This window comes from Pieris napi, chromosome 15, assembly GCF_905475465.1.
Source record: "Pieris napi chromosome 15, ilPieNapi1.2, whole genome shotgun sequence".
NCBI lineage: Eukaryota > Metazoa > Arthropoda > Insecta > Lepidoptera > Pieridae > Pieris > Pieris napi.
The window spans coordinates 2,413,484-2,439,279 of NC_062248.1; the positions used below are offsets into that span (position 1 = coordinate 2,413,484).

Below are 25,796 nucleotides of genomic sequence, written 5' to 3' on the forward strand. Positions count from 1 at the left end.
AATCGACTTAAAAACTTATAATTGTGATATTTTACATGATTTAGAAAAGTGTCTTTTAAATTAAAGAATTTAGAAGATTAAATATTCTACAAGTATTAAATTTATATTTGTAAAACTGTGATTTGTGGAATGCATTTTAAAATTCTAAATTTATTTAACAATGTGTTGAAAATTTGTTTTGTCTTTAAATTTGCATTTGGTATATAAATACTAATTTAATAGGATTTTAATAAATTTAATTACTCTGATTAATTATAATACTCAATTACATTTTGTGTTTACACTGCGATCAACTAACATGTAATGGCTTTTGTTAATTCAATAAAATGATTTAATTTTGAGTATCAACAGTGAGTTTTTGTTACCAATAAAATCCGCGAAGTGAAACTTGTTCATAGAAAGGATTAAAATGAATACTTAATGTAATTACCATTGCTTTTCGTTCTGCCTTTACACCGTTCACACTTTCACACTTTGTCACTTTACACTAAAATATACACTTTAGTTTCTTCACTTCACTTGACTTTTGACATGTTGCAAGAACTCGTAGTATGAGAAGGCTGACTCTACTCTGTCTTCTATCAGACGCTCGGTGAATTTCGTCCGAGTTGGCGAGTTATCTCTGTAAAAAAAATTATTACAACAACGGTTATATCATAAATTTAACTAATTTAGGTATAAATACTCGCGGCGCTCCAACCCTTCATAGATCTTGACAGATTGTATCCGTTTCTTTGATCATTTTTATTTCATAGACAAGCAGGTGATCAGCTTTCTGTCTGACCATGTTATTTTTACGGATGTGAAACATGTACATTAGACAGATAGTCCATTGGTGCACAGTCGGGGATCCAACCTACGACCTTAGGGATGAAAGTCGCTGAAGCCACTAGGCCAACACTGCTTTTTGGTAGTATCAATCATAAATATACTTTAAGATTATCTAAATATTTCTTTTGACATTTTTATGTATTGGAAAGTGATACCAGAGTCCATGATGAAACATTCAACATAATTTATGATTTTATGTTAAATGAAATTATATGTTATAATTTTTATCTAACAAAAACAAAAAAACTTGAAACAAAAAAAAAATATTCAAACTTTTGTTAAAAACAATTTAATCTAATAAAGATTTTTTTGTGTAAAATTCCATCCATTTCTTATAATAGAGTATTTCACCAATGTTTTTAAAATAATCTAATTATTTTATGAATGTTCAGAATCATGCCAGGTTTTTTTAGCAGCTGGTGTTCATTTATCTGTATTTATTTATTTACACTTAATTACCTAACAGACATAAAAAAACAGCAGCAGTGTTAGCCTAGTGGCTTCAGCTTGCGACTCTCGTCCCTGAGGTCGTAGATTCGATCCCCGGCTGTACACCAATGGATTTACTTTCTATGTGCGCATTTAACATTCGCTTGAACAGTGAAGGAAAACATCGTGAGGAAACCGACTTGCCTTAGAGCCAAAAAGTCGACGGAGTATGTCAGGCACAGGAGGCTGATCATCTACTTGCCTATTAAATTGACAAATGATCACGAAACAGATAGAAAAATCTGAGGCCCAGACCTAAAAAAGTTGTAGCGCCAAATCAAGAAAATTTCTTAATTAATTAATCTAAGTGTATAAAGAATACATAAATTATAGGTTTTTATCTTTACCTGAGTATAATTAAATTGGATGGGTAAGGTCTGTCATCGTTGAGTTTGTCTATGAAGGCGTGTAAAATAGCATTGCTTTTATTGTCTAAATGAGGCAAAGTGGTGGCTTCATCCGGCAGTTGAGAGAATGCCGCTACTCCGAAGATCTCAGAGAGGAACGCGGGGCTGACCGCGTTACAAACGTAGATGACCATTGTTTCTCCGTCGTCTAGGAGATATGCGCCATTTAAGTTAATTCTGGAAAGTCAAAATATATTTTAAGATTTATTTAAAAAAAAAAATTACACTGGGTTTAGGCAAAACATTTGCCGAGTCAAATACATTTATCAATTATTTATTTCTGTTAACAAATTGTCCCTTAAGCTTAGACAGAAACGCTAGTGTAACCAATCAAGAGTGGATCCAGAATTTGTGTTAAGTGACTCAACAAACTTTAAGTTTTTGTGAATATGAAAATTTTATAATAATAATAATAATTTATTGCAAGAATATAATATAAAAGTGTGTAAAGTGGTACAATCGTAAGTTCGCATATTCTGCCACACACAATGGCGGCCAAATTTGTCTTAAGGATTTTTACATTATTACTTAAAGTATTGACTTGACATTGAGAATTGTCTCATATTATTTGTATTGTACATATATCATACTTTATTAAAAACTCTCGTAAACGTGAATTAATCAATAAAGTTTTTTATAAATTTGACGAATATTTAAATGATCCTAATTCTTGGGATTGATTCGCTCCAGTACAAACAATTTGTGTGACTCAAAACTTGAGAGTTTCTTGCCAGTTCTTCTTTCTCTCTACGCCCTTGACTTGCGAACTGGTAGTAATGTAACTTTACAATTAATTTAACTTGTTTTCTGATGTTCATAAGTGTACTTTTTACCTTGTTTACCTATATGAATAAAGTTATTTTGAGTTTGAGTTTACCCCTACAATAAAACAAAACACTGCGATGACGTCATATTCTGAAACTCAACTTGAAACTTCTAGACCTTCCAGTTTAACCATTCAGTGGTTAGACTGTCCGAAGATCCTCCCTTTAGGTTGGAGGAACAGTACACCATCCTTCCTCCACATGACTATTGGGGCGTATTTATTGGTGTTATACATTGATATACAAAAAACCCAAGATGCACAATCAACGTCTAAAAAACGTCCTCAAAAAATGAGCGGAACATTCTAAATTGTGCGCTCATTTCAAATAGTCTCGCGTCTAATAAGTGGAGTCGATGTTATTTATTTGTGTTTTTTTTTATAAATAAATTTATGTACTTTTGAACTTTTTTGTGTGTAGTTTTTGACAAATATATTTACGCTATATAAAGTGTAGGTCAGCAGGTAGCCAATTTAACATTTTTTTTTAATTTAAAGAAAAAACTTTTTAACCGGATTAAAGTTATGTATTATTATAAATTTACAACTATTTAACATCCAACACCTTTTGTCTTCAGTCACCGTGACCACGCACGCTGTAAAGCACCCGAAAAGTCGGATAAGTTTAAAATTATGTTAAATAGTTGTAAATAAAAAAGTCATGTTCGACTCCACTCAATACCTTGTCCTACCGATCACGGTCGGTCGTCAAATTTTATTTCTTTATGTACGTATACACTGCGTTGTAATAACAACTTTAAGCAATTCGCGTAAGGTTGATTTTGCAATAATATATGCTTGTAACATATACTGTTATAGACATACTGTTATAGAAAGAGACAGAAATAGTGTTTCGGGACACTTTCGAGCGTTACTTTTATTCGAGACTGTGCATCTTGGGTTTTTTGTATATCAATGGTGTTATATCATTTTTTTCCTACTAACCTCTCCGAAGTAAGCTGCAATCTTGGAGGGTCGGGATTAACTTCCTCTTCTACTTCATCTTTATGCGTGTGCTGTTCCAATGTATGTATCGGGTATAAATCCGGGTAAACCGTCCGCAATAACTGGGCGAGTGGCTGACATTTGAGATCGCACATGGCGGCAACGCGTTCGTCTAACCGCGTAGACGTGCCCGTACGTAATGCTTTCTGAAATTAAAAAAAATAAGGGAATTATAAAAAAATACTAAAACTGTCAAATTACTACTAACCACTAGACCGACGACTCATTGTTCTAGTGGTTAGTACCCCTGACTGCGAATCCATAAGTCCCGGGTTCGATCTCCGGCTGAGACGAACATCGATGTGACGAGAATTTGGTGTTGTGCTTAGGTCTTGGGTGTTTAAATATGTATTTATATGTCTATCTATCTATAATATGTATGTATATCCGTTGCCTAGTACCCATAACATAAGCTTCACCAGCTTAGCATGGGACTCGGTCAATTGGTGTGAATTGTCTTAAAAAAAAATGTTTCTTATAGCCGTATAGGCCATTTACAGACCGAGTCACATTTGAAATTTGATTATAATCTAGTAATTTGTAATGGATTTTAATGGTGGGTGGTGATAGCTTTGTTTATTAATATTACGTAATTAACAAAACTATACGCCGGAGATAATTATTCAAAAAACCTTACCGTTTTCATCAAGGCCAATAAATACATAGGCAGCAACCGCAACGACATAGGTGCCATAAGTGAGCTGGAAGCCGGTCCGGCTGGAAGGTTTTGAGACAGCTTATGAGCCGACAACACATCGATCGCCACGTTTATGAGGGCCTCCTTAGCTTCAGACATCGAGGCTGTCACGCAACGATCCACGGCTGAAATATTTAATATAAAAATAGATTTCGATATTTCATGTAATCTCTGTATGACGTATTATGCAGAAAAAAAAATATTTTCTAAAGTTCATATTCAAATTCATATGTCTAAACCAGTTCTTAAAACTAGATTTAAATTTTTCTGACATTTATTTATTTTTATTTTATTTATTTACACTTCGTTGCAAATAAAAGAAAAACAATACATAAAAATTATAAGGGATGCAACGGGCGGCCTTATCGCTAATAAGCGATCTCTTCCAGGCAACCCTAGTTAAGAGAAAAACTAAAAAAAAAGAAACATGATGCGTGCGAGAAGTGCAGAATCCTTAATCTAAAGTAATACAAACTAAAAACTTAAAAGCTAATCTTACAAATACATGAACAGCGAATAGTGATGTAAAAGGAAACATAAGAATTATACAAGTCACGATTGATGAGGATAGGATAAGGTTAAGAAATGATTATACAGAAGAGTTTTAAAAGATGACAGAGAGGTAGCCAATCGTACGGAGTCAGTCATTTATGTCTAAATAATTTCCATTACTTTTGCTAGAAGACATGTTTTGATGCAATTCTTGCGATAAATTTCGTTAATTTCAATGTAAACATTTGATAAAGAGTAAAACTGTACAAAGTACAACAAGAAATACTCGTTTTTTGAAATCGAGTAAACAATGATTAAAAACAAGTTTTTCAAAAAAAATTAACATATCGCCTATATATTATGTATTTTTGCAATAGTCTCACCCATTTTGCTGAGAAGTCCCACAATACAGGTCTGGTCTGCGGCGTGGAGTACGTCAGTGAGAGTGGTCGCTATTGGTAGAGCCATCGTGTGAACTCGTATTCTTCTTTCACCTGGAAATTTAACATTAACAATAAATAAAAAGTGTGTGTGTACAAAGTACACATGTCAGAAGTAAAACTTCAGTGACAAACTAATCTTGAAGTGTTAATAATAAATAATAAATAATAAATAATAAATAATAAATAATAAATAATAAATAATAAATAATAAATAATAAATAATAAATAATAAATAATAAATAATAAATAATAAATAATAAATAATAAATAATAAATAATAAATAATAAATAATAAATAATAAATAATAAATAATAAATAATAAATAATAAATAATAAATAATAAATAATAAATATGTAATAAATAATAAATAATAATAATAAATAATGTGACGGTAAATTTTTTTCCAACGCCGATAAAGAAGTTTGACTTCAAAAAAGAACATGGCGCGTAACCGAAAAACGTGACGCGTAACGAAAAAATGTTACACTAAATTTTTTTCCAACCCCGATAAAGAAGTTTCACTTCAATAAATAGTTTAATTGCAAAGAAAGTGAAACATTCAGATTGGTTAGTAAAATCAGCCATACAAAAATAGGCATGCAAATGTCATATTGATTATCATTATGTCATAATAATAATAATAAGCTAAGTAATTTATAATTGATGTAAACAAAGGATCTAAATACTCTCCCACGCTAAATAGCACACAAAAAATATTATATGTTTGACATTGGTTTAGACTTTAGAGCAGTGTTGGCCTAGTGGCTTCAGACTGCGACTCTTATCCCTGAGGTCGTAGGTTCGATCCCCGGCTGTGCACCAATGAAGTTTATTTTTATGTGCGCATTTAACATTCGCTCGAACGGTAAAGGGAGGAAACCGACATGTCTTAGACCCAAAAAGTCGACGGCGTGTGTCAGGCACTGGAGGCTGATCACCTACGTGCCTATTAGATTTAAAAATGATCATCAAACAGTTTCAGAAATCTGAGGCCAAGACCTAATTTTTTTTTATATAATATAAATTTTATAAAACATGCTTTAAATTGGTGGAGTACATTCATTTAAAGCCTGTCAATATAAAAATAACATTTCATAATAATTATAAATATCACACCTTTACTGCTGGTATAGAGCAAGGCAGCCTGGAAGCAGACCTGCTGCAGGTCGGACAAGGACTCCTCGATGGTCAGCTGCATCCCGAACCCAGCATCCGGGGACACGTTGGGCAACGAGAGCAGATCCGTCGAACGCACGAAGAAGTTTCCGTGGAATGTGTGTATCGTTATACCCCTGAAGGGATTGTAGTTCATTATTATATATACATCTTCTTCACTACATAGTATAAAACAAAGTCGCTTTCTCTGTCCCTATATCCCTATGTATGCTTAAATCTTTAAAACTACGCAACAGATTTTGATGCGTTTTTTTTAAATAGATAGAGTGATTGAAGAGGAAGGTTTATATGTATAATAACAACCATTAAATAATGGAGAAATACTGTTATTTTTGAGGATTCTAATGTGTTGTCGTAAATAATTATGCATTGCAAACGCAGGCTGAACCCAACGAGATTTATCAAAATAATGAGTACATACTTAGTAAAGTATTGTACACATTGAAAAGGTTTACAGAAAACTTCGCGACGGTCTATCTCTTATGGATATCCCACAATACTTTTTTTTGTGATTTGTCTTTTTTTTTTTTTTTACGACAAATAATGGGTAATTTTCGAAGCGATTTAAACCAAAACAGCATTAATCCTTATCCAATTAAATACCGTGCGAAGCCGTGGCGGGTCGCTAGTAGCTTTATAAAAGTCTTGAAAATATAATAGTCCGGTCAATCTAGACCAAAAATGAGAGTGAAGTTACATAAAGTCCCCAAGAAATCAGTAAAATTGTTCAAAACATAATTATAAATAATATTTAAAAGTTCCCCATTCCCGTGTATGGAATTTTTTTTATTCAATGTCAAAGGTTTTTCGCGATTTTCAGCAAAACGGTAAGTTTTAACATAAAAATACCTGAGACAAAAATTTAGATCATAAAATTATCTATGAAAAATGTGTCAATACTTTTTTTCCTACGAGTCACCTAAATTGACTGGACTATAAATGTTTAAAACAAATATTTATCAAATTAAAAAAAAATTATTAGTCAAATAAAATTGTATTTTTACTTGATTGTTTTTCTTTCTTTCAAGGATCGGCCACTATTCGTTGTTAAGAAGTTTTTATATAGTTCGTAAAGATACATCTGTATTTCCCTACAATATTTTCTAAGAAACAAAGACTCTCTGTTTCACTCACCTGGAACACCGTACCCTCATAACAGCTTCGAAGCCAATCTTCCTTGTAAGATATCTCGTGAACATATTCCTAAGGTGCGCAGCCTGTCTAGGCCTGGACGCGTTGAACACCGGGATGTGGTAAACTGAGCCCCCACTGAATTTGCTCATACCACCTGGAGTAAGAGTACATTGTCTTCACATATAATTATTTAACAAATGTAACAAAATATTGTAAACCTATTTTAAAAGAGCAAGTGTGGAGTTTCTTGCCCATTCTTCTCCACACGAAACTACCTTTTGGAAGGGGCAACTAGAATCTTCTTTATATTTTATTTGACGTTCAAAGGTGTCATTTTAGGAGGTCTAATTGAAATAAATGATTTGACTTTGAGAGGAAGAGAGAGAGGAAATTAGCGGTTTGAGCGTGCGACTCTGTTCCTCTCTACTGAATAGATTCGAACGTATTGGAGACAGAAGGCTGATCACCTACTTGCCAATTAGAAAAATCGATCCCGAAACAAATAGAAATCTGAGATTTGAAAGGTTGTAACACCACCTTTATTTATTTATTTATTTATTTATTTATTTATTTGTAAACCTACAGCTAACATAAATTATATACAATTACAAACAGTTACATTAAAAATATAGCCAAATATGGAATACATAATAATACAATTAACTACAAAATGGTTCAAGAATTTATAAAAGGGAACAAACAAATAAAAACTATTCAATACATTTATCTAAGTGGTACCTAATTTGGTTGTGTTGTATGATGGTGTAAAAGTGAGGGTAAGTACGTGAAGGTGTGTATGTGGGGTATGCTCATGATGCAGGTGATTTTGCGCTATGGATATTCTTAATACTTCTTTTAATCATATTCCGCGACAGCTTAAACAGGTCGAGGCTTAAATATTGGTCGTTGTATGTCCGGGCTGCGCGATACAGAACTGAGTTCCTTGCATAGTTAGTGTTAATGTGAGGAACATGGAACAAAGCACGATTACGAGTCTGGTAGGCAGGAACAAGGAAGGGCAATTTTTCTAGAAGGGAGCTACAATTAATTTTATTTGAGATGATGTCATGTAGTAGCAATAAATCATATTGTTTTCGTCGAGAGTCTAAAGTATTAATTTTAAAATGTTCACACGCGTCATTATATGTATTAAACTTATTGTAAGTCTTATAGGAGATAAATTTTATGAAGTCTTTTTGGATCTTTTCAATTTTTTCTTTGTGTACAGTGTAACTAGGTGACCAAACCGAGCAACCATATTCGAGAATACTTCTTACGTACGTATAGTATAGCACTTTCATACAGTCGACATCATGAAAATGTTCACTAACACGTCTTACAAAACCAAGCTGCTTATAGGCCTTGTCAACTATTGTGTCAATATGGTTATTATACGTCATTTTATAGTCTAACCATATACCTAAGTCACGAACACAATCTACTTCTTTTACAGATTTGTTATTAATATGATAGCTAAAGTTAAATTTGTTTTTTTTTCTGGTGAATGTTATTTTGACACATTTAGAAACATTAACCGATATTCGATTTTGTCTATAATAATTGGAAAGGTTATTTAGGTCGGCCTGAATTTTGTGACAGTCTCCTTCTTTGTTTATTTTTAAATATATCTTTTTATCATCAGCGAACATAAGGTAATTTGAATCTTTAATGGTACTATTTATGTCATAAAGATATGCATTGTATAACAGGGGACCCAATATAGATCCTTGAGGAACTCCAGAACTTATACGAACAAAGTCACTTCTAGCACTGCCAACCGCAACCGCCTGTCTACGATTTGTTATATATGAACAAAACCAGCGATGTAGGTCACCACGTATCCCTAGAAGTTGGAGCTTATGTAATAGGATGGTGTGATCCACTCTGTCGAAAGCCTTCTCAAAGTCTGTGTAAATTACATCAACCTGTGCACCACCATCCATACTTTGCAGTACATAGTTCGTAAACACGGTTAAGTTGGTTATCGTAGAACGTTTATTGATAAAACCATGCTGTTCATCGGGAAGTGAATTACTTATTATATTGTGGATGGCTTTATAAATTATCTTTTCAAAGACTTTACTGAAAGTATTAAGTATCGATATTGGTCGATAATTTTCAATACTCAACCGCGAGCCACTCTTATGAATAGGTATTATTTTAGCTATCTTCCATACATCAGGATAAATGCCAAATGTGTTCACGGATAAGTTCTGTATTATGTACAGTGGTTCTGTAATAGCTTGAGCACATTTTTTGATAAAAATAGGTGGTATACCGTCATACCCAGCTCCTTTTTCCGCATTTAATGAATTTAGTATCTTCAATATATCAAATTTGGTTGTATTTAGTTTACATATAATGTTGTCGGTTACTTCCGTATTAGTCTGCAGAATTTCATGGTATGAAGGTGCTGCTTGTTGAAATACGCTCTCAAAGAAAGTACTGAATCCCGTGCATGCTTCCGATTCGTTATTATATATATTGCTTCCTAATTGTAATCTATTTGGATAGCCAGTGTTATTAATTCGTAAGGTTTTTAGATAAGACCAGATTTTCTTTGGATCTTTCTTTAACGATGTTTGTATTTTTTGCATATATAACTTAAAACATTTTTTTTGGACTGCCTTCTGTCTTGAACGAAGTAAGGAAAACTCATCGTAATCTCGTGGGTTTCCTCTTGCTTTCCATCGAGAGTGTGCAGTTCGTTTGTCGCGTATTATGTGTATGAGCGACTTAGTATACCAGACCGGATATTTGTTATGAGCATAAAAGGTAGTCTTAGGCACATACTGATCAATTCCACGGTGGAGGATTGAATAAAATTTCTGCACAATTATGTCAATGGTGTCGCCTCTTAGAGAGTCATTCCAGTCTATACCGTTAAGATATTCATTTAATTTATCGTAGTTAGCCTTCTTGAAGTTATATCTTATCTCCTTTTTTAATTTAATACTAGGCGTCATCAATTCCGTCAATTTCAGTTCCAGGCATGGATGGTTCGGGTCTTCTTTAACGAGATAGCTGCAAGATTTAGACACCTCAATGTATATGTCACTAAATACTAGGTCTAGTATATTTCCAGAGGAGTTTTTATGAAGATTATACTGACTGAAACCTAGACTACTGCATGATTCAATAAGCTTTGCACCCGCATTTTGTAGGTTTACAGTACCACGCCTAAGGAAGGTGGGATCAGAGGTAGGAGACCAGCCTATGTGGGGTAGATTGAAATCGCCAGCTATGATATAATGATCATTTGGGTGTAATGAGAAAATATATAGGAGAAAGTCTGTAAACGCTGTAAGTCTTACAGACTGCAAATCGTCAGGTGGTATGTATGCAATACATATATGTAGTTCGCGTTTATTGCATTCATTCGACGCGAGCGTACTAGCGGGAATAGTCAACCAGGCGCACTCAACGCCGTCGCACGTCCACTCGGCCATCTCTTGCGCATGCAGTGACCTTTTCGTACACAACATAACACCACCACCCGACGTTTTAGTAGAATTTTTAGAATTCCGATCGAGACGGAGCACATCATATCGGTCATCACATAATTCAGTATTGTAAAAGCCAGAAGTTAACCAAGTCTCGGTGATTAGAATAATATCGAAGTCGTTCATGAGTATGTTCTGTTTTAAATCTAGTGTTTTTGTGCGCAATCCACGGACATTTTGATAAAACAAACTTAGGTTATTTGTAATCATTGTTACTAAGTGTGAAGGTATAAAAGTGTATGCATATATTTATATATAGTACTAGCGATGAAGACCCGAGATGTTTAAGCACAGAATATTGAGGTTTTAACCGGCGCAAATGTTTGTATTTTTTAATTACATTTAATATCCATAGGCAGGTGTGTAAGTTGTATTTATGTAGAAGAGTGTTTTTATGAGTAGGTATAATGTTCATGTGATTTTGTGTGTATGAATGGTGGTTATGAATGCTCAAATTAGGTAGTAAGGCTACTATGTAAAATTTAATTTGTTTTGTGTAATATGGGTACTTAATATAAGAACATATAATTAACAGATTTTCTCCAAATCGCGCCTGATGTTTATTGATATAGCAGGAGATTCTTCGTTCCGGCGTAAAAAAATGCAGCAATTGCGAACCCACACAAATTTGAAACCTTTTTTTATAGCAAGAGCTTTTGCCTCTTTCAAAAGTTGCTTGTTTTCTGGGGTCAAATGCTCATTGACAAAGAACTTTTTCGATTCCCCTGACAATCCTATATCCAGTGTTTGAATGCCTCACTTTCGACGTAAGCCAGATAAAATTTTATCCTTAATATCACGTGATTTTAGGCGCACTACGATTGTCTTTGGTTTACCAGATACAGGTTGTTTCGGTTGAACGCGATTAGCATATTCGATGTGTTCATCCTGCAATACGACGTTTGCATGCTTTGCTATTTTTTTCACTAAGGCGTGTGTGGATTCGTTGGTGGAATGGGGTAACCCAACAATCTCGAGGTTGTTCATCCTATTCCATTGCTGTTGTTTATTTATTTGAGATTGCAGTTCTTTAATAAGGGTATTATTGTTTTGGACATCACTTTTCAAAATATTCACTTCCTCCCTGAGACGCTCAGCCTCGTTCACAAATGGGGTGACGATTGATTTTATCTCTTCCCTTATCTCACCAAGAAGAGACATTTTCAGAGATTCTATCAGCTTAGATTCTAGGTGTTCAAGTTTGGAGTCTATTGCGTGTTTAATACCCTCTGTTATGAACAGCTGTAACTCATCTTTTGACACGCAACGGTCGCTCAATCCTATATCCTTCTTATTACGCCGCGCCTTTGATGTACGTATATTTTCAGGTGAAATACTTTGACCGCGATCCTCTCTGCGTAAGCATGGAGGACATATCCAGGAATTAATTAATGTCTCCGACGCAATATTCGCACATTCGATATGACAGCCTCTGAAGCATTTTGTACACCTGATTTGTGTACTTATATCCAGGTCTCTGACGCAAGCAATACACTTCGGCATTGTTTGTTATTTATTTATATTTACTCAAATTATGAGTCCAATCGAAAAAGAAAAATTAAAAAACAATAAAAAAATAAAAAAAAACTAAGATTTGATCCTTATTACACTTCAGATCAAGATACCAAAGAGCTATCTATGGACAGGTGCCAATCAGTTGCCGACAAATGTTGCGAATAAATTGAACATAACACAGCTTAAGTTATTCAAAAATGTTCTTACGTCTTATAATCAAAGTATTGATTATCACAAATCACTTCTAAAACAGACGACACTTCACTTTCACTATAGTTCTTATGATATGACTCAGACTACGAAGTATGATGGCCAATTATTCCCAACGAAGTATGACGGTTAATCAAAAAATTTTCACAACTGAATAATTACAGTATACATATATCTTTGCTTGCTTCTACACGATATATGTTGTAGGCGATAGCTTAGTTTATTATAATTCCTTTATTGAACCTTTTTATGCACTTATTCTATTTTTAATCACAAAAATTATGTCGAGGCGACTTTGACTTTGCCTAGGTACCCTCAATTGTTATCTATTGTTGTTATTGTATTTCTGAAAATTTGGAATTTAAGCTGAAAATGTTCAATGAGGCTTCAGATCGAATGGTTTTGATAATTTGGTTTATAATCAAAAATAAAGATATTACGAGGAAATAAACAGTTTGAATTTGTTTTCTTCTATTCCCCTAAATTAACATGTTTATTGGCAACACAAAAATTAAGAGAATGATAATTTTATTGGAACGAAGTTCCTTATCGCGCGTTGTGAAAGGGGGCTAGACGGAAAAAATTCTTACGAAAAGTTGTCACGACACTTTTTTTGTCTATTGTAATACACCGGTTCCCGTCCGATCACCGAAGTTAAGCAACGTCGGGCGAGGTCAGTACTTGGATGGGTGACCGCCTGAGAACACCTCGTGATGTTGGCTTTTTTTTTTTTTCGTCGTAAGATTGGTGTCGAGAAAATCTATCATACTGTTATGATACCAATTAACATATAAATTAATCGAAAGGAATTTCGTTCCATCCGGGTGTCCCTTGACACCTCTAAAGTTTTTTATCTAGTAAAAGGGCAAGCTAAAAGCACCAGTAACGGATAGCAAGTTAATGTATTTTCGATTTAGATTTATTGATCCTTACAAATATTCCAGCCATTTTAAAATTAAACTATTCATTCATAAACAAAGGCAGGAGGTTTGTGACCTAACCTTAGTTAAGTTACATATTTTCGTTTTGATTTAATAAATAAAAATGTAAAATTCTCGTTTCAGAGAATGTACAACACATCACTTATTTTCCTTATACATAAGGGGTGTGTTTTAAGAATCCAAACATAAGTAAAGTCACAATTTTTTGTTAGTTATAAGCTCACGTTTTAACACTCAAACAAAGAGTTTCATTTATTTGAACATCCCTCTAACAATCGCCACCGAACTCAAGTAAAGTCAAAATTAAATTTAAGTTTTTAATGACTACTTCAAGAAATTATCAACCCAAGCTATATAAACATTTTATAAATATATGCAATATACTATTAGATACGCTATCGCCCCCGTGTATATGAATACTTACTGAGTGTTGCCAAATCACAATACTGCGAACTCAGAAGGAACAGATCCACTGCAATCTGCGCTCCGCTGCAATCCAACGCAAGCCGCTTGTAGAAATCTGTGGCCGGATTCAAATGTGCAACTTCTTTTGATGACCGGGCGTTGGGGTCCTCTCTGATGATTAATGTTATTATTTATTAAATATTTTCACTTTAAGTATCAAGATTAGTGTATATAATGACGTCAACATAAAAAAGGTAATTTATCATTTGAAAGACCTCATAATCGCACGAAGATTCTCTTTTTACAGACTCTAAAGTCTAGATTCATTGGAAGATTTAGAATAATTTTCAGAGTTGAGACTAACAGATGTAATTCTTAGCGGTCTTTGCAATTAGGCTTCTAATTTGTAACAACCAATCATAATAGTCGAATAATGTTGAACTAAATCCCACATAACCCTCCAGTCAACCCGCAAGAGGGTATTCCATTAAAAAAAAACTTTTTTTTAAATAATATATTTGTACCAATATATTTAACTCATATAAGACTCTTTCCTTCAACTTCAATTATTAATTTTTAATATTACTATGTAGATTAGGAAAATTGTAAATACTGTATATTTGATTATTATTACTAATAAATAATTTTATCCAAAAGAAAAAGTCAAATTTCCTAATCGAATCAATTATAATGACAAAATAATAAATCACACCCTAAATGAAGTACGCTATATTAAGCACTCACACAGTTCATAAGTACTTTCTAAATCTCTAAATCTGTTGTCTATAGCTCATCTATTAACATCATATGTCAAAGATTATGGAAATTTATAGTTTACATAAGCTAGCTGCATATACTATATGTGATAACTAAAAGATACAAATCTTACCTGGATTGTAAAGCTCCAGGTCCGATATTTGGTAAACATGTCTGGAAGACTGTGATTCTGCCTCCGGTCGGTGACTGGAATATTATATTATTATTTTTTAAATCTGTGTTGTGTGAATGTTAAAATAACATAATCAGATTGTCATTGCCATGTTTTTCCCAACACGGAATAACATGGCAAGGGGTCTACGACACAAAAAAGTTTGGGAAACTCTGCTCTACAGGTTTCAATCCGAACAAATCTAATAAACGCTCTCCCACCGTATACTAATTATTATTAAAGCTTTATTTAATCCATACATACAACAATTGTTAGTTTATATTCCTTAATATTTTATTAGTATTAGTTAAGTTAGTAAGTTTTAACAAAATTTAAGTTAGATTTTATTTATTATTTTTTTATATCTGGTTTTTGTATGGCCCCTTTTAGGGTAAAAGCCTCCTCCATAATTTTCCATTTTTCTTTGTTTTGCGCAACATCCATCCAGTTTTCCCCCGCTAGTTCTACAATGTCATCTGTCCATCTTTCCCTTGGTCGTCCTATACGTCTCTTTCCAGTAGGTCCAGTCCATTTTTAGTCCGTATACTAATTATTGGATGCTAATTAACGTTATTTAACGTGGTGACTGGTCGTACTTGAATTCGTGTATGCGGTGATGTTAATTATTTCGACTATGTGTTTGCGTGTTGTTCCCACTAGAATGTAAGTGCGTGCTCCTATTTCACCATGCCTCCTGCTGATAGGGGACAAGTCTTTGTTTTTATTTATGTTATTATTATTAATTACTTAAAATGTCATGTGGAACATGGTGTAATGGTTGCAGCTCCTTACGAACGTTGTGTAAAAAAAAAAACATGGCGATTAAAAAGAGTGGCGGAGAGTTTATTGCCAGTTCTTCTCTTCCGTTCTACGCCCTTGATTTGAGAACTGGCAGTAAATGTAAAATTAGAAGCATTAATATTTAGTTCTTTAATGACGAATCACAAGTGTACATTGTGTTACCTACGTGAATAAATGATTTTTGAATTTGAATATCACTTGTCAATTAAAATTATTTGTCACTTGTCATCAGCAATTAATAAATATTTAAAAACAAAAATTTAAACATTACGTGCGATAAAATAATATTGTAAAAAAAGGCTATGCTTCTCTCACCATAAGTTTATAAGCAGCCTGCAATGCAGCCCCGAGGGCGGAAGCAGGTGATCCAGGTACGGAGTATCTCCTGGGGATCTGAGTGAGCAGCTCGCGCACCATATCCCGCTGTTCGCCCACGTTCACCAACAACGACTCGGGTGATGGGAGGAAAATATCTGTAAGGCACATTCATTTTAACTGAAACCGTTCTTAACCAACTTCAAAAAAAGTATGATATGTAATATCAGCTTAGGGAGCGTTTAAGTATTACGTAACGAATTTGGGGGGACAGGGGTCATGTAAACACTACAATGTATTATGTATGAGGCGAAAGGGGGGGTTAAAACTTGCATTTCGCATTGTTTTTAAAAACATTAACGCAATTAAAAAAATAACAAAGGTATTTCAGCGACTTTCCGGTACTTTAAGCCACATAATTGTGCCTTTTAGGTAAAAATTGTCACTTGATGTTAACGTTTTAGGGGGGTAAAGAAAAGCGTAACAGCGCGTTACATGGGGGATGGGGGGGGGGAGTTAAAATCTCCAAAACTTCCGTTACGAAATACTTGAACACTACCTAAATCGGTTCAGTTTCAACATCATCGAGCCTTGACCTGATCTAGTAAGAACCTCATCCATTTCTGTTTTGTGCTTTTTGTCTTCAGTTTGTGATTTCCATGGCTTGGAGGTCCTGCTTTTCACCATAAATCCGTTCAGAGGTTTTTAAGACGCTTTTTGAAGTGAACTTCTTTATAGGGGTTGGAAAAAAATTTTGTGTCACATTTTTCCGTTACGCGCCATGTTGCTTTTTGAAGTCAAACTTCTTTATCGGCGTTGGAATGAAAGTTCTTTATCGACGTATGGGAGAAATTTTGTAGCAAATCGTTACGTTTTTCGGTTACGCCATCTTTTTCTTGTCCCTACCACGGTTGATCCGAAGAGATTCGAAGCCATTAATGACAAAAATATATAATTACGATAACAATGATAGTAATACATAATTCTATTACAATTAATGAAATTCTGTAATAATCTTAGTAGTAATAAGGTAAAATGAAATAATTGTATTTGTATTCATGTCTATGATAATAAAAGCCTTTTGTTAAACTTTATTTAACCAATTTCGTTAAGTTGCATATAGTAGATCATTTTTCGAAAAATAAGGTCATAAAGAAGTTTCACTTCTTACGTGTGTACACCTTGTACACGCACACATTTTTTTATTAACTTTTTTAACTAATCAAGACTAGATTTCAATTGTTTCCTGAATTCGAAATGGATAAACTTTACCATCAATATCCAAAACGGTCAACTCTTGGGGTCTCGTGAGTCCGTCGCTGATCACGTAATAGTGTATGTGCGCGTCGTAGCATATGAAACCGATCTGCGTACGCGCATCACCGGGCAACTGTTCCAGATGCTCTTTAATTATTCCACAGACCAGCTGCAAACGTAAAATATTATATTAAACTCAGTCGAATAAAAAAAAAATACTTTAGTTTGAGGAATTATATAAAAGAATGATATTTATAAATATTTAAAAAATGTCAAGTAGGTGATCAGCCTTCTGTGCCTAACACACATCTTTTTGGTTCCCGTTATTCCTTGGGATGTTTTCCTTCACCGTACAAGCGAGTGTTAAAGCAGTGATGCCAACTTGAGAATTTTCCCCAAATTTCGGGAGAACCAAGATGTCTAGGGGTTTCTTTATTTATTTTCACTTCGTTAAGGGTGATTAGCGCTAAAATTGACTCCATACGTCAAAATTTTTGGATTTGTCATACGGTATACGCGCTAACATATCTGAATGTTACCTAAAGTAGAAAAACAAAAAAAAACTCACTTCTAAATATCCAGACTCCCTGGCGATCTGAGAGACGTCAAGCAGGAACAGATAAACAGCCGGCTGCGGGGGTCGCAGCATGTATTCGCTGGGCGCAATGAACTCTATAGTTGCGGATTTGATTTCGGGCCGACGAGTTGGATCTCCATACGACTTGCTCACTGGGTCGTATTGGAACTCTTCCGGTACTATTAAAACAAAATAAATCAGTGGTGATACAACCTTTTTAGGTCTGGGCCTCAGATTTCTATTCATTTGTCGATCTAACAGGCAAGTAGGTTCCTGTGATACACACCAATGACTTTTTGGGTCTAAGGCAAGCTGGTTTCCTCACGATGTTTTCCTTCACCGCTCGAGCGAATGTTAAATGCGCACATAGAAATATAGTCCATTGGTGCACAGCCGGGGATCGAACCTACGACTTTAGGGATGAGAGGGACGCTAATGCCACTAGGCCAACACTGCTCTAAATAAAAGCATCTTAATAATGCATTATCTCTTTTGTCACAGAAATCTCAGTCAATTGCACTTTACAGTGGTGTCAAAAAGTAAACCTTTTTATTAGATACGCTATAGGTTCGCTATTTCAAAAAAAAACCTGATTGACAGCTACTTATAAAAAGCATTTAATGTTATAAATCGATGTCTATGGGCTTTTATGTCCTCTGTCATATAAAAACAGACCATGCGTTAAAAAGCCTAAATTTAAAATGCTCAGTCAATGTTTTGAGTGCAAACTGCATTTTGCTAAATATTTTTCCTGTATTATAAATAACATACTCACAATCATTGACCCGATAACACAGATTGCATTTCCACCGCTTTCCATCGACAAAGTATACAAACGGATTGATGTAAGTGCGACACGCGCGGCAACGCACTATCGTCGTACATTGTATGACTGGTAAATACTGTAAAAAAATATAACCATACTTAAACATTTAATAATAATCATAGGTTATCTACCGAGGGATCCAATACGGCTGTGGGTACCATATTGGATGATGTATTTTAAAAATTATCTATCCAGGGATATCTATTTAATCCCAGATTACTGCCGTGTATTCAAGGGGAAGGTGACTAGTTTTAAAGGCAAGGTGCCTTTATAGTGTGGATATTTAGACCATAAGTTTTGACAACAATTACAAATAATTTAACCGTTCTTATTATGACATTATGATAATTAATAAAACATTTGCATGCCTTTTTTATATGGCTGATTGTGTGTTCTTATAATTAATCAATCTGAATGTACTATTTTCGACGATGTATTATTATTATTGGCAACACCTAACTTCATATAGGTCGGTTTTATTGATTTCTAATAAAACCGCATTGCAATTATTATTGTTTAATATACTTGATAATGTTATAAACGTTACGAGCCATTAAAACCATAGACATAAGACACAAAATCACAGATTATTCATTCAATTATTATGCATCTGTTTTTTTTTTATTAAAAAAGAAACAATAGTTGTCAGCTCTCAATTACTCAGGTTGCCAGGTGTAAACATATTTTTGTGATTTTCAGTCATCTGTTCTTTTAATTGTAAAATACAATTAAAGTTTTAAAATGCATTATCAGTAAAATGGACACAAGCAGAGATTGCTTTTGCTTTAAAAAAAACGGTACCGGCTCCAGGAAGGTGTGAGAAAGATGGATTTATGTTACGCGAATCATCTGTAACCGCAATTGTAGTTGATTTATCAGATACTTTTCCAACTTGCCCAACATTTTTTTAATATATTAATTTGATTTGATTAAAATTGTTTTATTTTCATTTACAGAACACAATTCTTGTCGAATCCTAACTCTGTATAAATAGGTTTATAATATTTAATCGGTATTTACAATTATTCATGGTTATTTACATTTAGTTATAGTTGTATACTTTGTCTCTTTCTAATATACGAGAAAAAACGAGTAGAAAACTTCCGTCTTAACAATTAAATAAACGCATTACGACTCTTGATACGTAAATCCTTTCAAGGTACATTTCTCAACTAAAACCCCGGAACAGCAGCGTTGGCTTGTGGCTTCAGCGTGCGACACTCATCACTGAGTACGTAAGTTCCAATGAACTTTCTATGTGCGCATTGAACTCTCGCTGAAGGACCCTTAAACACAAAGCCGACGGCCCAAAACCGATTACCTACGATAGAGATATCTGAGCCCCAGACCTAAAAGGTTAGAAAGGCCAGTGTTCATTTGACATTTTCTCGAGACAATAATTTTTAAGACAGAGAAATATTACTACATAACCTAAAGTGCGCACATTATACTTGCGGCTCACTAATCATTATTTGAAGAAGAACGTATTACGTAACGTCAGATATCCCTTGAAGCGTATACACACGACCCTAAAATCAGAGGATATCGGGGAAGTGGTGGGGAGCACCCTAGATCGCGAGAATGTAAGTGCGTGCTCCTATTTCACAATGCCTCCTGCTGATAAAGGACAAATCTTTGTTTTTAATTTATTTTATTACAATTTATTACTTAAGATGTCATGTGGAACATGGTGTAATGATTGCAGCTAACAAACGTTGTGTAAAACAAAAAACTTGGCGATTGAAAAGAGTGGCGGAGAGTTAATTGCCAGTTCTTCTCTTCCTTTCTACGCCCTTAATAATAATAATAATAATAATAATAATAATCATTTATTTGCAAGAATATGGTATTCTTGATTTGAGAACTGGCAGTAAATGTAAAATTAGAAACATTTAATGTATATTTCTTTTTTGACGTTCATAAGTGTACATTGTTACCTATATGAATAAATGATTTTTGACTTGACTTGACACGTGTGTAGGCAAATCGCACCCTAATTTCGTATGCTACTGCCGATTCGAACTACTAGTCGATTTCATCCCCACCACTATGATCGTGATATCGCCACTGATTTCAGAGCCGTGTAGACGCCTTAAGTAAATTTGTAGTGGATATCATAAATTATTTTAGGGTCAATAATAAACTCTTCGCATCTAATTGTGTACAATGCACGTCATTATAGGACAAAAACTCTGATAAGACGTGTTTAACAACCGGAACACGATGATTTGTCAATACCGAAGTATTACAGTATTACTTGGACAAGACATTATTCATAGGACAAATTCTAATTCTTATCTATGGTTTAGTTACACTATTTCTTTTATTTACTACTGTAATCGCTAGTCTGTTTATGACACAGATAACGAAACGCAATAGATTTTTAAAGATTTTATGGCCTGGTAACGAATACTAGATTAACTAAAAGACCTAGTTAAAACCGTGTTATTTTGTTTAAGTTATGAAATAATTTAATGCGATGTTTGACGATGCCACCATTTTAAACCGCTTACTAAATCTATCCTTTTTATACCAATTCTAACTTGTATGCAAAATTCCCAAATAAATAAAAAAGACGGGTGACCTTAAAACGTTAAAACCTTACATATTTAATGTTGTGTCTTTATTACTCTTGTGTCACTGTATATAAATAAACGAGACAAAAATTCTATAAATTTTGATATTGTATATTCCCAAATATATGCTGACATATTTCTACGTAATACATTGATATATATTAAAGTCCGTGTAATAATACATTGATATATGTAAATAATTTAGGAACTAATTGTTCAGTTGTAGCTACTAAGGTTGTCCTTTTCATAGGACAACGTTGTTATTTTGCGTACCCACAATGCCACTTGGCATTGCGAGTACTAACCAGCCTTTTAATCAAAATATTTACTTACATTCAAATCCTTGAAAGGGTGTATTAAAATACCCAAAGGCAGTCTAGACTTCTGTAGTAATGTATTCGTGTCAGGTATCTTGTTAATTGTACACCGGAATATTCTGTAACATTAAAATAATAACTGTTCATCTATACTAATATAAGAGAAAAGATTTTTATATAAAAGTTATATATACATTAGCTCCGAGTAACGTATGCTTTAATTATTAATATTTTAAGCTATTGCATAGATTTATCGCGGGCTTTGAGCGCGGCGACCGAATCAAGAAATTCCGTAACGAAAAAAACCTAACACACGATGACGTAATATAGGTGCGGCAAATACGCGTTAGAGTGGGACAGAACGAATACTGCGCATTCCCATCTCTCTGACGAGATCGGTGACGTAGCGTGAGCGCGGCCGGTACAGCCGGTACGCGTTAGAGTGAGACAGGCTATATCGGCGTTTTAGACTGAGTCTAGTAGAGTGGTAGATTGAATTAATAATATCAAAGAAAAAACTTGAATTAATATCAGAAAAACAAATACTGCTTAAATAAAAAATAAATAAATAATTATACCTTTACCGAGTGCCACACGTTTTTATTTTTAATAAATTAACAGTCTTGTTTGCTATTATTTATAGTATTGTATGTGTGTTAAGGATAAAACATGCAGGAAAGTAATGTTAATGCCTTGAAAGTTCAATGTTAAAGGAATTTAAATCTGAAATAGCCTGGTGACAATATTATTTCTTGTGCAAATTCGAGAAGAAACTTTTGGAATGGCCTCTATTCAACAACATAAGTGTGTGAACAGGGGCAATGCATATTCATTCTTTGATTTATAGATGTGACTCTAAGCATGGAACATAAATGTTTGAAGTTTGTTTCTATTGCATTTCTTTGGATCATCATTTTTATATAGTCAGTGTGTTATCAACCTTCTTGTGTTATCAACAACAAATTTTCAACAATTGAACACAAGGCTGAAGTCAAATCTTAGCAAGTAAAGCACAGAGATGGTTTAACAAAGTATTTCTTTCTCATCTTACAATATCTATAACAATAATACCATCTAATCTTACAATTTATTTAATATGTCCTCTCAAATGAAATGAATATTTTATGATAAAACGCTACAACATTGTATAGATTCAGAGATAGCCTTTGCTTACTATAGTAGGTGATTTTTATCACAAAGTTAAGATAACAGTTCTACTGTGTAATGGAATATGACAAGCATATTTTAGTTACTCTGGCCCCGTTATATAAAAAAACAATTTTAATTAAAGTTTTAAACACTTGTGTCTCTTTCCCAACATGAAAACAGTTTGACATAAAGACATGCTCAATAGTGTAATGTGATGTAGGTAAATTATGAATCAGTACATAATATGTATGGACAATCTTCTATAACTACACAATGTAATGGAGTATCTACATTAAACGCAAAACTTGCATAAAGGTAATGTGATCAACATAAGCTATGAGTGATCTTGGAAAAGGATTACATAATCAACAAATAAAGTACAATTTATAAGTGTTTTCATATTAAAATTTTAAATTTTTTAGTTAGGGAAAGGTTTTAGAAACCTATCATCATATTATATTCAGTCTTCCATATAAAAAATGAATTCTCTGTTAATGGCACATCCTAGTAGTCTATAGATGGACCCAAATTGTTGTTTTATTTAAAACAACAAGAGCAATACAATTATTCACATAAGAGTTCTATTATATGGAAAACAAACAAAAGACATTCCACTTATCTTTCAACACATGTATGAAAATGATAATTTATTTACAAAACATTAAATTAAGATTTATCTGTCAGTGCATATATCAAAAAGACACTCAATTATATATTTTAAATTGATTGAAGCATGAAATGTGTATTTTTGTTGTGCTTTTAGTGTACTTATAATTTCTACATAGTGGAAAGTTTATAACTGTCAGAAGAATTAAATTTATTTATAGCTATTGAGTAATTAGCATGCAATATGAAACAGTCAATACTTACTCAGGACTACAATTAGGAGCATCGGCAAAGTTAGGACCTAGTCTGATTTCCGGTGGATCTTCAGGATATTCAGAAAGAATATGCTTAGACTGCATTAGATCCACCATTTGTTGACCCCATAGTTGGTCAAAGCCCTGCTGAGTTACATTTAATTGCCCCATTTGCTGAGTCAACCCTGGCATTTTGTTCATTTGTGGGTACATGGCTTGTTGGGGTATTTGAGGTGGCATTCCCTGGCTTGGGGGCCCTTGCTGGTAGTTACTGGGTGGCATCTGAGGATATCGGCTTTGTATATTTGGCTTTGGTGGACCTGGCATAGCTCCAGGCATAGGAGGTTGTCCAGGAATTGGTTGTTGTGCTGACAATGGTGGTAAGCTTTGAGGCCCACTTAAATTATTAGAATAGCCCATAGCTTGAGTTGGTGGTCCCATAGTCATAGGCTGGTTTGTTGGTGGCCTCATGGGAGGCATTGGACCCAATGGCAGCGATGGGGGTCCACTTGTTTGATTTGGGCCAGGTAACGATGTAAGAGGTGGACCTGTAGGTGGGCCATTCATTGAATTATTTCTTAAAGGCCCTAATTGTGGTGCCATCATGTTGGGACCCAATGTTGAATTACCTGGCACCATAGGATTGCTCCTTGGAGGCCCTACCATTTGATTACCAAATGGAGCTGGCTGGCTTAATGGAGGAAATGGTGGTCTTTGATTTATCGGAGGTGGGAATGATGCTGAAGATGGTGGATATTGACTAACAGGCAGCCTAGTAGGATTTGGGCCATTTATGGGTTGATTATATTGACTAGAAGGTATTAGGGGTGGAGCATTATCATTGATTTGCTGTGGATGGTGATTGGGAGGGTATGGAGAAGGATTATTAGTGTTATACATTGGATGAGGACTGGCTGAACTGGATGGAATGTTCTGGAGGTTTGGTATTGGACTTTGATTTGTTAATGGTTTGATAGGGGGCCTCATAGGTGATGATTGCATGTTCTGAGGAGGCATCATCATTGGATTGTTAAAAGCTGGTGAGCTACTTGCACTTTGGCTGTAATGGTTGGCCTGATTATTAAATGCAGGAGGTGGTACAGGCATATTCGAGTTAGCATCTTGTTTTACAGATCCCGTAAATTGATTAGGTGGCACTTGATTGAACTGATATGGGCCTAAAGTCGTATTAGGTGGCCCAGAGCTGCTATTGTTAGGTGGTATATTAGCCATAACTTGATAATCTGAAAGTGTAAAAATAATTTAGTAAATCTTCCTGAATGATATATTAATCCTTTGTAACAATGATTTTATTTGTATTTACATAATGAACGTGATATTAAAGAGGATGTTTAATTAACGCTAATTCATTAGAATTGACAGAAGTGTAAGTTAGTTTTTTTACTTACCGTTGCGTGGGTGAGGTGAAGAAACACAAAAACTTTGTTCACAATTTTTGCACCTATACCATTCTCACATATTAGCACAACACGTAAAATAAAAGCGATTAAATTGTAAAACGAAGAAAATTTCGACCCTGACTTACGTGGCCGTGCCAGAGAACACGCCCTCTAGCGGAGGTCGAAATTGATTGACTGATTGTACTTAAAATGTCAGCTGTCATTCCTTGTCGTCAATCGTCATAGTTGAAATCGAACCCGTTGTTTCGCTTACACAGCGTCCTACTCAACAGCCTATAATATTAAAGTCAATAAAATAAATTATTTTACACAACTTATGTGGCAACGGTGTCATAGTTTAGTACAATTAATGTGTTTTATAATTTAAATCATTAGAGAAACGATAATCTTAAGTTAAACAACCTCATAGTACTTTTATACGTTTTTGTAGATGGCACTATAAACAATACAATTAAAATGAATATTTACACAATCACAATGTTTCTGAAATATTTGTATAGATGGCACATTTTACAGTATATTTTATGAAGATATTAATGCAGCAGTCAAACAAAAAAACTCTTAACTGCATTGTATATAAAAAAATACTTTCATATGAGGCTCCGAAGTTCCAGTTCTTACCGACTATACAAATGTTTTAACTTGTATTACATTATGACAGTAACTACTAGGATTACTGGGTAACTGATCTTTACC

The 25,796-nt window shown here is 34.1% G+C and overlaps 1 protein-coding gene and 1 pseudogene across 1 annotated transcript; one reads left to right on the forward strand and one right to left on the reverse strand.

The window, feature by feature from the left end:
* Positions 1 to 240: 240 nt before the first annotated feature.
* On the reverse strand, positions 241 to 25,274 carry LOC125056479 (protein transport protein Sec24A). Its single transcript, XM_047659591.1, has 16 exons — positions 25,089 to 25,274; positions 23,690 to 24,923; positions 21,687 to 21,789; positions 18,727 to 18,853; positions 17,943 to 18,130; positions 17,390 to 17,543; positions 16,118 to 16,275; positions 14,963 to 15,036; positions 14,093 to 14,244; positions 7,500 to 7,653; positions 6,306 to 6,481; positions 5,128 to 5,238; positions 4,193 to 4,377; positions 3,496 to 3,701; positions 1,668 to 1,904; positions 241 to 622 (listed from the first exon to the last, which is right to left on the reverse strand). The coding sequence occupies exons 2-16, from the start codon at positions 24,910 to 24,912 to the stop codon at positions 511 to 513; spliced, it is 3,360 nt and encodes a 1,119-aa protein (XP_047515547.1). The 5' UTR covers positions 24,913 to 24,923; positions 25,089 to 25,274; the 3' UTR covers positions 241 to 510.
* On the forward strand, positions 13,331 to 13,449 carry LOC125056987 (annotated as a pseudogene).
* Positions 25,275 to 25,796: the final 522 nt, after the last annotated feature.

Excerpts from the sequence above, each read along its gene's own strand:
- LOC125056479 (XM_047659591.1), bottom strand. The coding sequence starts at position 24,912 with ATGGCTAATATACCACCTAACAATAGCAGCTCTGGGCCACCTAATACG. Across the intron at positions 16,276-17,389 it reads GACCGTTTTGGATATTGATG|ATATTTTCCTCCCATCACCC; the intron begins GTAAAGTTTATC and ends TGTGCCTTACAG. Across the intron at positions 3,702-4,192 it reads TATTGGCCTTGATGAAAACG|AAAGCATTACGTACGGGCAC; the intron begins GTAAGGTTTTTT and ends TTTTAATTTCAG.